General features: G+C 70.3%; 3 protein-coding genes across 8 annotated transcripts; all 3 read right to left on the reverse strand.

Annotated features, from left to right (window-relative positions):
* Positions 1–7: 7 nt before the first annotated feature.
* VPS16 (VPS16 core subunit of CORVET and HOPS complexes) lies at positions 8–7,792 on the reverse strand (the record flags this gene model as incomplete). Its single annotated transcript, XM_035311475.1, has 23 exons — positions 7,624–7,792; positions 7,442–7,530; positions 7,257–7,354; positions 6,775–6,903; positions 6,242–6,386; positions 6,059–6,174; positions 5,652–5,774; positions 4,830–4,885; positions 4,577–4,666; positions 3,936–4,030; positions 3,709–3,785; positions 3,342–3,473; positions 3,104–3,231; positions 2,794–2,829; positions 2,501–2,609; positions 2,296–2,430; positions 2,084–2,192; positions 1,641–1,738; positions 1,391–1,495; positions 881–958; positions 525–694; positions 342–438; positions 8–157 (listed from the first exon to the last, which is right to left on the reverse strand). Coding segments are annotated over exons 1-23 (2,418 nt in total), but the record flags the coding sequence as incomplete, so codon positions are not given.
* A 654-nt stretch (positions 7,793–8,446) lies between these two features.
* LOC118157219 (N-acetyltransferase family 8 member 3-like) lies at positions 8,447–10,800 on the reverse strand. Of its 5 annotated transcripts, none has more exons than XM_035311481.1 (2): positions 10,640–10,800; positions 8,447–9,234 (listed from the first exon to the last, which is right to left on the reverse strand). In XM_035311481.1, the coding sequence occupies exon 2, from the start codon at positions 9,230–9,232 to the stop codon at positions 8,540–8,542; it is 693 nt and encodes a 230-aa protein (XP_035167372.1). In that variant the 5' UTR covers positions 9,233–9,234; positions 10,640–10,800; the 3' UTR covers positions 8,447–8,539. The 5 variants fall into 5 exon arrangements, with proteins under 5 accessions (XP_035167372.1, XP_035167369.1, XP_035167367.1 ...); XM_035311478.1 differs by having other exon boundaries at positions 8,447–9,246; positions 10,644–10,799; XM_035311476.1 differs by lacking the exon at positions 10,640–10,800 and adding an exon at positions 10,490–10,554 and having other exon boundaries at positions 8,447–9,246.
* Positions 9,286–12,148, reverse strand: LOC118157220 (probable N-acetyltransferase camello). 2 transcript variants are annotated; one of them, XR_004746585.1, is made up of 2 exons: positions 11,377–12,148; positions 9,286–9,300 (listed from the first exon to the last, which is right to left on the reverse strand). XR_004746585.1 is itself a non-coding variant. In XM_035311482.1 (1 exon), exon 1 carries the CDS (start codon positions 12,088–12,090, stop codon positions 11,437–11,439), a length of 654 nt encoding a protein of 217 aa, XP_035167373.1. In that variant the 5' UTR covers positions 12,091–12,148; the 3' UTR covers positions 10,991–11,436. The 2 variants fall into 2 exon arrangements, 1 of the variants encoding a protein (XP_035167373.1); XM_035311482.1 differs by lacking the exon at positions 9,286–9,300 and having other exon boundaries at positions 10,991–12,148.
* Between the last annotated feature and the right edge of the window lie 6 nt (positions 12,149–12,154).

The following is a 12,154-nucleotide window of genomic DNA, read 5'->3' on the forward strand; positions in this document are numbered from 1 at the left end:
AGCTCCCCCGGGGCTCCCCCAGCTCCCCCGGGGCTCCCCCAGCTCCCACGCACCCCACGAGGATGAAGGCCTTGACCCGCTGCTCGGGCGTCACGCGGGGCGCGTACTTCTTGGCCTCGTAGCGGTTGTGGTGCTTCACAGCGATCTCCACGAAGGGCTGAGAGGGGAGGCCCAGGGTGAGAGGGGAGGCAGCTGCCCCCCACACCCCCCCAGTTGCTCCCCCTGTGCCCCGCAGCCCCCTCCAGCAGGACAGCACGGGGACGCTGCTGTGGGCCGGGGGACAGGGTGAAGGGCTGGCAGGGAGCAGGGCCAGGGCCTCCTGGAGCGAGGGAAGCTCTTACCAGGTAGCCGATGGGCGACTTCTTGCTCTTGGAGAACTTCTCCATCTCCTCCCAGTCTCCCCGCGTGGCCAGGGCATTGATCTTCAGCCACCAGTAGCTGGGGGGCAGAGGGAAGTGGCTGCAGCCCCCATCCCCCAAACCCTGCTGGGCTCCCAAAGCCGCCCCCCTGCCCCCCAGACCCACCGCTTGTCGGGGATCTTGAAGTCCCGGTAGAGCTGCTCGGCCTTCTTGTGGTGGCCGTCCAGGATCAGGGTGGAGACGGTGTCGTGCAGCGAGAGGTCGAGGTAGGGCTTGTCAAAGTCCTCCTGGAGGTGCCGCTGGAGCCGCAGGAGCTTGATCTGATCCTCCGTGGCCTGGGGAACAAAGTCCTGGCTACAAAGGGTCCCTGTCCGACTGACAGCAGCCCCCCCCCCCCCCGCAGGATGGGGGCCCTGCGGCTCCCGTGCCGTGGCCGTGGGCCAGCTGAGCCCCGTGCCAGGCAGCATTGCCCAGCGCCAGCCAGAGCAAGGGGGGCACAGCACTGCCCTGGCCCCACTCACCTTGGCAGCAAACTCGTTCTTGGCCTTGTAGTACTCGTCCACAGCGTTCTGCAGGGCTCCTACTCGCCCTTCGATGCGCTGGGGACAGAAAGCACAGCCACGTCACCCCGTGCCAGCAGGGCTGGCACGCTGCAGGGGACGGGGCAGCCCCTCACAGACAGGCAGGAGGGCTGGCTAACACCGACACAGCCAAGGCCACGGCACCGCTCTGCTTTCATCAGCCAACATGGGCAGAGGGCCGGACCCTGCCCAGCCCTGGGGGGATGCGGAGCTCCCCGGAGGGGCCGCTGACTTCTAGCACAGAGCCCCATGGAGGTGATGGCCCTGGGATATGAGCCGGGGCGTCCCTTCCCGTCTGGAGCCTACCCTGAGGGTGCCAACACCGGACTCATGCTGCTGAGGCCCACAGGACAGGCACAGGATGTGGCCCCCCAGCCCCTTCCACAAGGAGGGCGCCCAGCACGCTGCCCCGGACCAGGAGGAGCCAGGCTGGAGCCCCCAGGCACAGACCTTCTCCGAGTAGCTGGAGTGGACGTGGAAGTTGCCGAGCTCCTGGTGATTGTCGTCCTGGTTGTACAGGTCCTTCAGCGTCTCCCGCTCCTGGTGCTTGCAGAACTGGGGGGTGACAGGGAGGGGTGAGGGCACACGGGGACTGCAAGCTGCCTCTGCCACACCGCAGTGGCTCCCAGGTCCCCAGCCGAGGTGGCGGGGCAGGGGACACGGGGCAGAGCGTGCGGAGGTCCGAGCGGGCAGCCCCTACCTGGCGGTAGAGGCTCAGGGCCACGGGCTGGTTCTGCAGCGTCATGAAGAAGGTGCCGCGATTCAGCTCGTTCTTCAGGTGGAGCACCACCGTGTAGACTGGGACAGGGGCAGCGTTTTGGGGCGTGCGGCCAGCCCTCAGCACCAGGAGAGGAACGGGGCACACCCAAGCACAGAGCACATCCCTGTGCTCCCCCCTTTGCTCTGCAGGGCTCAAGCAGCTCCCACCACCCTCATCCCACGCAGCACAGAGCCATAAACACGTTCCCCCAGACTCTGAGTCCTTCCCAAGAAAGGTTTGCTGCCCGCATGCCAGGGACACCCCCTGGTACTGGGTTCTGCAGAGCCTCTCCTGCCTCAGGACCCTTCATTACGCACGCTGGAACCCCAGCCCTGCCCCTTACCCCCCAGCCCTGCCCCTTACCCCCCAGCCCTGCCCCTTACCCAGGTCCGTGTCCCCGCTCTCGATGGCCTTGCTCAGGGCCAGCTTGCTCCGCTTCATCTTCAGCAGCAGCGGGACCTGCTCCCCGGAGCGCGGCTCGTACTCCAGCAGCTGTGGCCAGCAGAGAGGGCATCAGCGTGCAGCCCCCGGGTGTGACCCCAAGCCCTCGGTGCCACCACCCCCACGGGACACGCCGCAGCCCGAGCCCACAGACCTTGATGGCCAGCTCCGGCCGGCCGCAGTCGTAAGCCCGGGCGGCGATCTCGGAGTAGGAGATGCCCGGCGTGTCCCCCAGCTTCTGGTTGATGGCGTAGGCCACCTCCTCGTCGGATTTGTCCTTCTGCTGCACCTGGAGGGGAGCAGAGCAGCGCAGTCAGCACGGCCCTGGCGTGGCCGAGCCCCCCGGCCGCCCCCCTTGCCTTGTAGCAGGCCCAGTGGGCCAGGATGCGGCTGACGCCCTGGATCTCCGAGAGGCGCAGGTACTCGCAGATCCTGATGGCCAGGGGGTAGAGGCGCCGCAGGACCAGCCTGGGGGGCACGTGGAGGCTCAGCGGCGTGCGAGGGGCCGTGCAGCTCAGCCAGCCTCACGAGGGGTCCTGAGCGCTCAGAGCCCGCTCAGCACCCAGGTCTGTGCAGGACTGCAGCGGGGCCGGGCACAGCCTCAGCCTGGGCTGCTCGGGGATGTCACGCCCGGCCCTCAGGGGAGCCTCACCTGTCCAGCAGGACCTCGATGGTGAGCCGCTTGTATCTGTGGTGACAGTCAAGGGCATTTCAGACCCCCCAGAGCGCAGGCGACGCGTGCTGGGTGCCTGTCCCCTCCTGGCAGCACCCCAGAGCCAGCAGGGCCTGCCCAGCAGCACGGGATCCCGTCACGGAGGGGAGCCAGCACGAGGCCGAGCACAGCAGCCTCCTCCTCCTCATCCTCCTCCGTCCCAGAGCCCCAGCTCGGACCAGCAGCGACTGCACCAGCTACCAGACCCGCTGCCCCCCGGGGACCCCCCGGCCCCATCCCCGGAGGATACTGGGTGAAGGTGAGGGGGATGCCGATCTGGTAGTCCCGGATGGCGTTGAGCACCCGCAGGTCCTGGCACATGCGCACAAAGCTCTCCGGGGGGAACTTGTCGATGAAGCACTTCCCAAAGGAGGCTGCCTGCGGGAGAAGTGTGGGCTCTGAGGCCGAGTGGGTCACGAGAGAGGCCTGGAGCAGGTGGGGAGATGCCTTCGGCCTCACCCAGACCCTCCTCCGCCTCCTTCACTCACCCGCAGCAGGGCCTTCTGCGTCTCCGGCTCGTGCTCGTAGCCGGCCGCCTCGATGCACTGGCTCACCGCCTCCGGGAGCAGCTTCTGGTCCTTGATCTCCCGCAGGTACTCGTCTGCCTTCTGGCTCTCCTTCTGCAGGGAAGCGCAGCCCGTGGGGGATCTGCGGGCCAGGGGACGCTCGCCAGCCAGGGTGAGCCCTGGGTGCTTGGAGCCCCGGCACCCCAGGACCACAGGGGCTGCTCTCGCCCCGACAGGGGCTGCCAGGCCGACCCCGTCCCGCCGCGGCGGAGGCGATGCTGGTTTGCATCAGAGCCACCCCAACAGGCTGGGGGAGGAGGCAGGCATGGAGCAGGGCAGCGTGCCGAACCTCGTACTCCTTCTGCGCCTCTAAGAGGAGAGCTCCTGGTGCCATGGAGGCGATTTTGAAGATCTCTTGGCTGGCCTCTGTGGAGGGAAAAGAGAACAGCATGAGAGGCTGCCCCAGGGCAGGCGAGTCACCTGCGGCTGTCCCAGCGCTGCTCCCACCCCTGCAGCTCTGCGGCCCTACAGGAGATCTCTGCGGGGCTGGAAAGGCCTCACCGGAGGACATCTCACCTGGGATCTCGTGCAGGAACTCGTGGGAGGTGCGGGACAAGATCCGGACCCCATCCAGTTCTGGCACCAGGTAGGAGTCCTCATCCAGGACAAATCTGTGCTCCCCGCTAAGGGCTCGTGGGAAGGGAGCGCTGCGGCACGCAGCCCGGCTCTGCCAGGGGCCAGGCCAGCCCAGCAGTGCCACGGAGAGTAACCCTGCCACCCCCCTTTCCCAGGGACTGGGGAGGGACGGGATCGTCCCACCACAGGGCAGCCCTCACTCACCCCGGGGGATCCGGAGAGGGCCGTGCAGGGCACAGCACTCCCGGCTGCAGGGGCTTGCACAGCACCAGCTCCGCTCTCAGAGCCGGGAGGGAGCCGCAATGCTCCCTGCTGGGACACCCGGAGGAGGGGAGCAGAGGAACCCAGCCAGAGGAGCGCCTTTCACTGCTGTACGGGACTGGGAAGGCTGGGGCTGGGCAGGGGAGATCGCAGCAGGACTGCAGAGGGCAGGGACGAGTTCAGCCTCCTCTGAGCCTCCTGGGGGGCACTGACACCCGGGGGAGCTCCCAAACAGCAGCCCTGGGGGCAGAGGCAGCAGCAGCCCGAGGAGCTTGGGCTGGTCTTCGGAAACGACCCCGGTCCTCCTCCCCAAAGGATACCGGATGCACTCCGTGGAGTTCCCGACCACCATCAGCTGCCGGTCCCACGCCATCACCACAGCGCGCTGCCGGCTGCGGGGACGCATGCACCTGTAGGGGAACCCCAGGGGGTCAGGGAGCGCTGCCCCCAGCCCCGCTGCAGCACCGGGCCTGCCCCACAGCCCCGGGAGCGGGGACGCGAGGGACGGTCCCACTCATCGCAGGGTGGCCGCGGAGCTGGGGGACACAGGGGGACAGCCAGGGGACCACTCACCAAACCATCTGCTTGGGCGGCGATCGGATGCTGCTGTTGAACTCGCAGAGCTTCTCCTGGGAGGGAGATGAATCGGGGAGGAGACGTGAGGGAAGGTGGCATTGTGTGCTGCTGGAGCCACGCACCAAGCAGCGCAATCAGAGGTGAAAACCAGCACCGAGCACACGTCCTGCTGAAGAACCTGGCTGCATCTCCAGCCCCAGAGGGAGCCAGGGCCATGGCTGGCACAGCCAAAGGGCAAGGACGCTGTGGGAGTGCTCCAACTGACCGCGAGAAACTGCTCGTGCTCAACTGAGAGCAGCAGGTGAGCAGAGGCTAAGGGAAACCGACTGGTTTCGGGAAGCACATACGGTAACTGGGACATCTCCAGTACAGGAATCAGGGGCAGAGTCCTGCAAGGGCTCCTGTAGCTGTGTGACCACAGTGCTCATGGTAATAAGACCGAGATCACCTAAGAAGTGATACTAGAGCTGCCCAGTTTGGGTGCGGATGTAAGGGAATCTGGAGTGCAAAAAGCACTTAGGGGCAGGCTGTTTGGGAGCAGGAATTTAGATGGAGAAAGGGAGATGCAAACATGGACTTGGAAGTGGAAAAAGTGCTGAAATAGGTATAAAATCGGGGGAAAAAACAAAAGAGGGGGATATTTCAATGGCAGGAGTGCAGATGCCTATCAGCAGCCGACAGAGCCGAGCCCATCGGTGCCCAGAGGGAAGCTGCTGGGATGGCCCTGGGACGCCTCAGGTCTGGCTGCGAGGGGCAGCGAGGGAGCGCAGAGCAGGGGCAGGCTGCCCCCAGCACCCAGCCGTGGGAAGAGGACCTCACCTTCAGCGTGGCCAGCCCCATCCAGATGTAGCCCGTGTCGGTGAAAAGCGCCAGGCAGCGGTAGTTGAAGGACACGGCCATCTGCAGGTAGGCGCCGGCAGAGGGGCTCATGCCGGGGGGGGTCTGGGATGGGGAAAAGAAGAGGGTTAAAGGAGAGGGTTAAGCCCAGGGGCACAACCCAGGGACACAGACCGTGCCACACACTGGCACCAACTACATAAGGGGCTGCGAGCCGGCCAAAGCTGTCCCCTCCCATGCTGTGCCTGCCTCGTCCTCACCCCTTTGCCCTAGCCAGGTGTCCCTGCTGCCCGTGGGGACAGCAGGGGACAGGGGGAAGAACCTGCCAGCGAGCGCTGGAGGCTGCAGACCACCCCGCTCCCCTCCGAGGGCCGCCGTGGGTCACTCACCACCACGGAGCAGGAGGTGTTGTCCAGCAGGTAGAGGTCCTGGCCGACCGCCAGCAGGACGATGGTCACTCTGTCCTGGGACAGCACGGCCCAGCAGGAGGGGGGCTTCTGCAGACCTGCACCGGGCACCAGCGTCAGGGCCCCGCACCATCCGGAGCAGGGAGCGGCAGGGAGGAGACGCACCTGGGACCTCGGGCATCCTGCGCAGCTTCAGGTCGTCGATGTTGGTGGCCAGCGAGAAGCGGTGCGCCCCGGTGAGGATGGCCACGCCAGTGCCGTACTCCGTGTGGAAGACTTTGGCCTCCAGCACGTGGTTCTGCAGCACCTCCTGTGCCACGGAGAGACAGGGAGGGAGGTGGGCCTGGGCTGGGGCACTCGGGCTCTGCAGCACGCTGCCAGGAGAGGCACCGGGGCTCTGGGAGCGAAATTGTCCCATGCAGCGAGCCCAGCCCTGTGCTGCATGGCCAGCGGCATCCCAGCTGTGACAGACCTCGCTCCTGCAGCTATGCTGGGGCTTGCTCCATCCCCCAGCTCCTGTCCAAAGGGAGGCAGCCCTGCAGGGAGGCTTTGGGAGCCTCAGGCTCTCAGCTGAGTCCCACGGGGCCGAGATCCCCAAGGAAGGCCTCACGGCACTTCTCTACCCCACAAACCCAACCCTGCCCACCTGAGGGTGAGGAACCCCCGGCCCTTCCCGTGCTCTGCGCCGCCCCACTCACGTTGCCCATGCTGAAGTGGCGCTTGAACTCGCAGAACAAATTATAGATGAGCACCGTGCCGTCCTCCTGGATGCACAGCAGGTCCTCGCTGGCCGTCCAGCCCAGCTGCACCACCTGGCCGCTCTTCCACTGCGGGCAGGACACCGGTCAGCGCGCCGCGGGGCTGCTCGCGTCCCTCCAGGAGCCAGCGGCCGTGCTCCGGGGCTCGCAGCCTGAGATCAGGGCAGCTGTCCCCGTGTCCGCCCCGGCTCCGTGCAGGGCGCTCCCGGGACAGCAGCGCCGCTCCTCCTGTCCCTCCTCCCAGGCCCGGTGGCCTCCCCTCCTCGCACAGCCCCCCCGTGCCCCCGCACCCACCACCGCTCCCGAGCGGCCCCTCCGAGCTTCCAGGGGGCTGCAGCAGCCGCACGGAGGTGCCGGGGTGCCGCCGGCCCCGCACCCCCCCCCCCCCCCTCCGGGGCTGCCGCCCGGTGCCCCCCGCTCACCGGGATGCTGGCGAGGAGCAGCCCCGAGGCCGAGAACGTGTCCAGCAGCGGGCGGGCGCCGGGCGACTTCTCCCTCCGGGCGCTGTTCCGGAGCAGAGCTGCGGGCGGCCCGGGGGACCCTCAGCCGGGGGCTCACCGCCCCCCCCCCCGGGCCCGCTCCCGGCCCGCTCCCGGCCCGTCCGTACCTATGGGCCCCCCGTACGGGGCGGCCGCCACCAGGCAGTCCCGCAGCTCCTCCCTCAGGCCCCACTCCATGGCGTACAGCTCCGACTTGCTGCCGGACGGACGGACGGACACACGGACGGACCGGTGAGGCGCTGAGGCCCCGACCGGCCGCCCCCCCCCCCCAGCCCCGGCCGCCCCTCACCGGTAGAAGGCCTCCTCCCCCAGCGGGTTCCAGTTGGCCGTGTAGCAGTCCATGGCGCCGCGCCGGGACCCCCAGAGCCGCCGCCCCGCTCAGCCCCTGCCCCTGCCCCTGCCCGTGCCCGTGCCCGTGCCGGCTTCCGCGGCCCCGCCCGGCCCCGCCCCACCCCGCCCGGCCCCGCCCCGCCGCCACAGACGCCGCCGCCGCCGCCATCTTGAGTGAGGGCACGGGACGGGGAGGGGGTAAGGGAAGCGCCGCCATCGCGGGTGAGGGCACCGGCGGGGTGAGGGAAGCGCCGCCATCTTGAGTGAGGGCGCGGCGGGGCGCCGCCATCCCAAGGGGGCCCCGCGGAGCCCCGGCCCCCGGTGCTGGGCGCAGGCGGGGCCCGCGGCAGCAACACCCGTCCCTCGCGGCCCCGCAGCACCGTGCACGGCCCGCATCCCCGCCGGCAGCCCCGCCACCCACCAGGCTGTGCCCGGTGCCGGGCAGGGGAAGCCCTCGGGGCCACCCGGTGCATGTAGGGCCGCAGGGCACCGGCAGCACCCGGGCCGCGGGACAGCACCGGGGCCCGCCACGGGGCAGGGAAACGGCAGCCCCCACCACGGGCAGGAGCTGCGGGGGCTTGCACATGCAGGCACACCCCGGTACACACCCCCGTACACACCGTACACACCGGTACACACCGCACACACCCCCACACACCCCCATACACACCGTACACACCCCGGTACACACCGCACACACCCCCACACACCCCCACACACACCCCCACACCCCCCGGTACACACCGCACACACCCCCACACACCCGTGCACCACGTCCCGCAGGTCTCTCTTTATTTCTCAGTGCTCTTTTCTCAGAAAAGCCCCCCGGGCGCTCGGCCTGCCGACACCCCCCGGTGCCGGTGCCGCGGCGGTGCCTAGCGCGGCGGGGTCGGGGACGGAGGGCGGCCGGGCAGGTCGCAGCGGTACTGGAAGATCTGGAAGCAGAGGAGGCTGGCGAGCAGCGAGGGGCTGGAGGCGCCCACCTTCCTGAAGCCCTGGCCCTCGTAGAGCCGCTGGGCCACCACCTGCACCACGGAGGTGGAGAGCACGACCGCCCCGTAGCCCCGCGCCTGGGCGAAGCGCAGCACCTCCCCGCAGAGCGCTTTGGAGATGCCCCGGCCCCGGTAGTCCTTGCTGACCGACATGCGCTTCAGCTCCAGGGCCACCCCTCTGTGGGACGGGTCCTGCGGCGGCGCCACGGCCACCATGCCCACCACGGCCCCCCCGGCCTCCGCCACCCAGAAGCAGGAGTCGGGCGCCCGCATGTAGGTGGCGCGGATGTCGAGGAGGTCGGTGTGCAGCGCCTGGTGCACGTAGGACGTGCTGAAGGAGCGGAGCAGGGGCCAGGCGGCCGCCAGTGCCAGCGCCGCGGCCCCCAGCGCCAGCAGCCAGCAGCCGGCGGCCGCCCGCACCACGGTGAAGAGGGCGAGCAGCGCCAGCTGCATCCGCGCCGAGCGCAGCACGTGCCGGTACACGGCCGGGGCGTGCTCAATGATGCCGTGGGCAAAGAGGGAGCGCACGGCGTCGTAGTCCTGGTCCCGGTACTGCCGGATGCGGTAGGGCGCCATCGCTCCGCTGGCACCTGCGGTGTGGTACGGGCTGTCACAGCGGCGCCCGGCTTGGGCAGCCGTAGCACCTGCGGGCTACATCGCCCTGTGGGTGCGATTGCCCTCCTCCCACAAAAATCCACCTGCACTGGCCCTGCCTGGGGCGGGCATCCCAGGCCCCCGTCCTCCTGGCCCCTCGTGGGGTTTTGCCCTGCTCCCCTCACCCTGAGCACTTTGAGCAGCGCCAGCCCAGGGCTGTGCTGGGGTCTGACTTACACGGGGGTCCCTCTGCAAGCCAGGGGCAGGGGGGCTCCCCATCTCCGTTCCCGATGAGGCCACGGAGATGCTCCTACCGCCAGCCCCAGGCTGCGGTGGGCATGTCCTGAGGGCCCCGAAGCCCTCGAGGCTGCAGGGCTGGGATGAGGGGACGAGCAGGACCTCCCCAGCAGCACAGCCCCTTCCTGCAGGCCAGGGGCTGGGGGTTCCTGCCCCCCTGGCTCCCCAAGCAGCCCCAGCACTCACTGGGGTGCCAGCAGTGGTCCCCCACGATCAGTGGCAGAGCAAACCCTGGGCAGCCGCCCCGCGCCTTGCAGCTCGCCCTCTGCCCCTGTGGTACAAGGAGCCAGCAGCGAAGGCAAGGGGCAAAGTTTGTGCCTGTGCAGGGGGCTGAGCTGCCCTGGTGAGAGGACCCCAAGCAGAGAGGGGCTGGGGAAGGGGCTGGGGCTTTCGGGATGCTGCAGCCCCCCGGGGGGCCATGCTGGCCTTGTTGCTGGGGGGGCACCTGGCCCCATCCAGCTCCGTTAGGGATGTGGCACCGTGCACCCCACCGGTGGGCTCCCGGGACCCCCACCTGCTGCTGCCAGCCCTGCAGGCCCTCTGCGCACAGCGTGCTGGCCCCCAGCCCCACGGACACGGCTGCGCAGCCCCCCCACCGGGCACGGGCCGCGCTTTGCTTTGCGCAGCCCCAGCTCCCCCCCCGCCCCCCCGCTTCCCCTTTCCGCCCTCGCCGCTTCCCTCTCCTCCCTTCTCCCCCTCCCTGCTCCCTTCTCCCAGCTCCATCTCCCTGCTCCCCCCCCCGCTCCCTGTCCCCCCACCTCCCCTCTCCCCGCTTCCCTCCCCCCCCCATATCCCCACTCCCCCCCGTTCCCCGTTTCCCCCCCGTCCCCCCGTTCCATCCCCCGGCCCTCCCTCTCCTCCCGTCCCCCCCCCGCCGCCCGGGGCCGTCCCCGCACACCCAGACCCGCGGCCTTGCCGGTTACCGGCGGTAGCGGCCCTTACCGGGGCCCGGGCCGGGCTGGCGGCGGCTGCGGGCGGACGGCGAAGGGGAAGGGGCGGCCCCGCCGCAGCGGCTCGCGGGGCCCCGGGAGGAGCCGGCTGCCCCGCGGCGCCTCCGCCGAGGCCGGGACCGGGACCGGAGCCGGGCGAAACGCACCCGAGGGCGGCCCCGGGAGGCGCGCGGCGACCGGCGGCGGTGGGAGATGCTCGGGCACGGCGCGGGGATGCGGGGGCTTGGCCCCCCCCGGGAGCCTCGGCTCCCCCCGGGGACTTTGCCCACGGGCAGCGCCGGTGCCGTGGGCTCCCTGCCAGCGGCTCCGCGTCCCTCCTGAGCGGCGGGGGGGCAGCAGCACCCCGGGACCGGTGCCCTTGCGGCGGGGCCGGGGGGGCGCCCGGGGGCTAACCGCAGACTGGGCACGGCCCCGTGGGGAGCCCTCCCAAGGGGCTGCTGGGGGTCCCCGGGGTGCTGGCAGCTCCCCCCCAGCACAAAGAGGGGCTGTGGGCAGCGCTGCAGACACTTTTATCACTTTTATTTCACTGCCTGCGAGGGGGGTGGCAGGGGCAGCCCCCGGCCCCCGGGCACTGCAGGGGGGCAGCGGGAGGACGCAGCCACACAGCACCTCCGTGGGGTCCCCACGCACCCAGGGGACACGGGGGCATCACGCACACATGTACACGCCCCAGGGAAACCCCCCCCAGGGCGGGCTTCTCAGGGTGCAGCAGGGTTGGGGCGGTGGGGACAGCCAGCCCGACTCCCTGCACGTGTCCCCAGCGAGGCACCGCACGGCACGAGGGTCCCAGCCCCCCGCGGCCCCCGGCCACACGCTCCCTGAGAGGCATCGCTGGTGCGGCTTGGCCAAAAGGCACGAAGCGGGCGGCTCCCCGGGCACAGCCCACGGAGCCTCCGGCACAGCGGGGTCTGTGCATGGGCTCTCCCGGTGCCGCCAGGCTCAGGGCAGGTCGTAGCGGTAGGTGGTGACGGTGCAGTTGGCCAGGCGGCCGTAGGCGGTGGGCAGGAGGTAGTGGCGGTGCTGGCGGAAGCCCAGGCGCTCGTAGAGGGCGCGCGCCTCGTGCTGCAGCATCATGGTGTTGAGCACCACGGCCCGGCAGCCGCGCTGCTGCCGCGCGAAGGCCAGGGCGGTGCGTCCCAGCGCCGCCGCGATGCCCCGGCCGCGGTAGTCCTTGCGCACCGCCATCCGCTTCAGCGCCAGCTCCTGGCCGCCGGCCGGCCGCACGCCCACCGTGCCCACCACCCGCTCATCCGCCTCCGCCACCCAGAAGCGGGCGCCGGGGCTCTCCATGTAGGCGGCCCGGATGTCCCGCAGGTCGTCCCCGAGGCAGCGCTCGATGTAGGTGCTCCAGGCGCAGCCCAGCAGCTGCCGGCCCAGGGCCAGCAGCAGCGTCAGGGCCAGGACGGGCAGCAGCAGGGAGCGGGAGCTGGCGAGCAGCAGGCAGAAGACGCAGCCCAGCACCAGCAGCACCCAGGGCTGCCGCAGCACGTGCAGGCACAGCGCCGGCGCGTACTCGTTCATGCCGGTGGCGAAGACCTCGCGCACCGCCTCGTAGTCCTCGTCGCGGTACGGACGGATCCGGTAGTCTGCCATGGCGCGCCCTGGGGCGGGAGAGGGCGGCTCGGCCCCGGCCAGTGCCCCCAGCCCGGCCCCCCCC

The sequence above is a fragment of the Oxyura jamaicensis genome, assembly GCF_011077185.1.
Source record: "Oxyura jamaicensis isolate SHBP4307 breed ruddy duck chromosome 4 unlocalized genomic scaffold, BPBGC_Ojam_1.0 oxy4_random_OJ72856, whole genome shotgun sequence".
In the NCBI taxonomy this organism is placed as follows: Eukaryota; Metazoa; Chordata; class Aves; order Anseriformes; family Anatidae; genus Oxyura; species Oxyura jamaicensis.

What these genes read in the sequence shown, in the direction of transcription:
- LOC118157219 (XM_035311481.1), bottom strand. Translation starts at nt 9,232, where the DNA reads ATGGCGCCCTACCGCATCCGGCAGTACCGGGACCAGGACTACGACGCC.
- LOC118157220 (XM_035311482.1), bottom strand. Translation starts at nt 12,090, where the DNA reads ATGGCAGACTACCGGATCCGTCCGTACCGCGACGAGGACTACGAGGCG.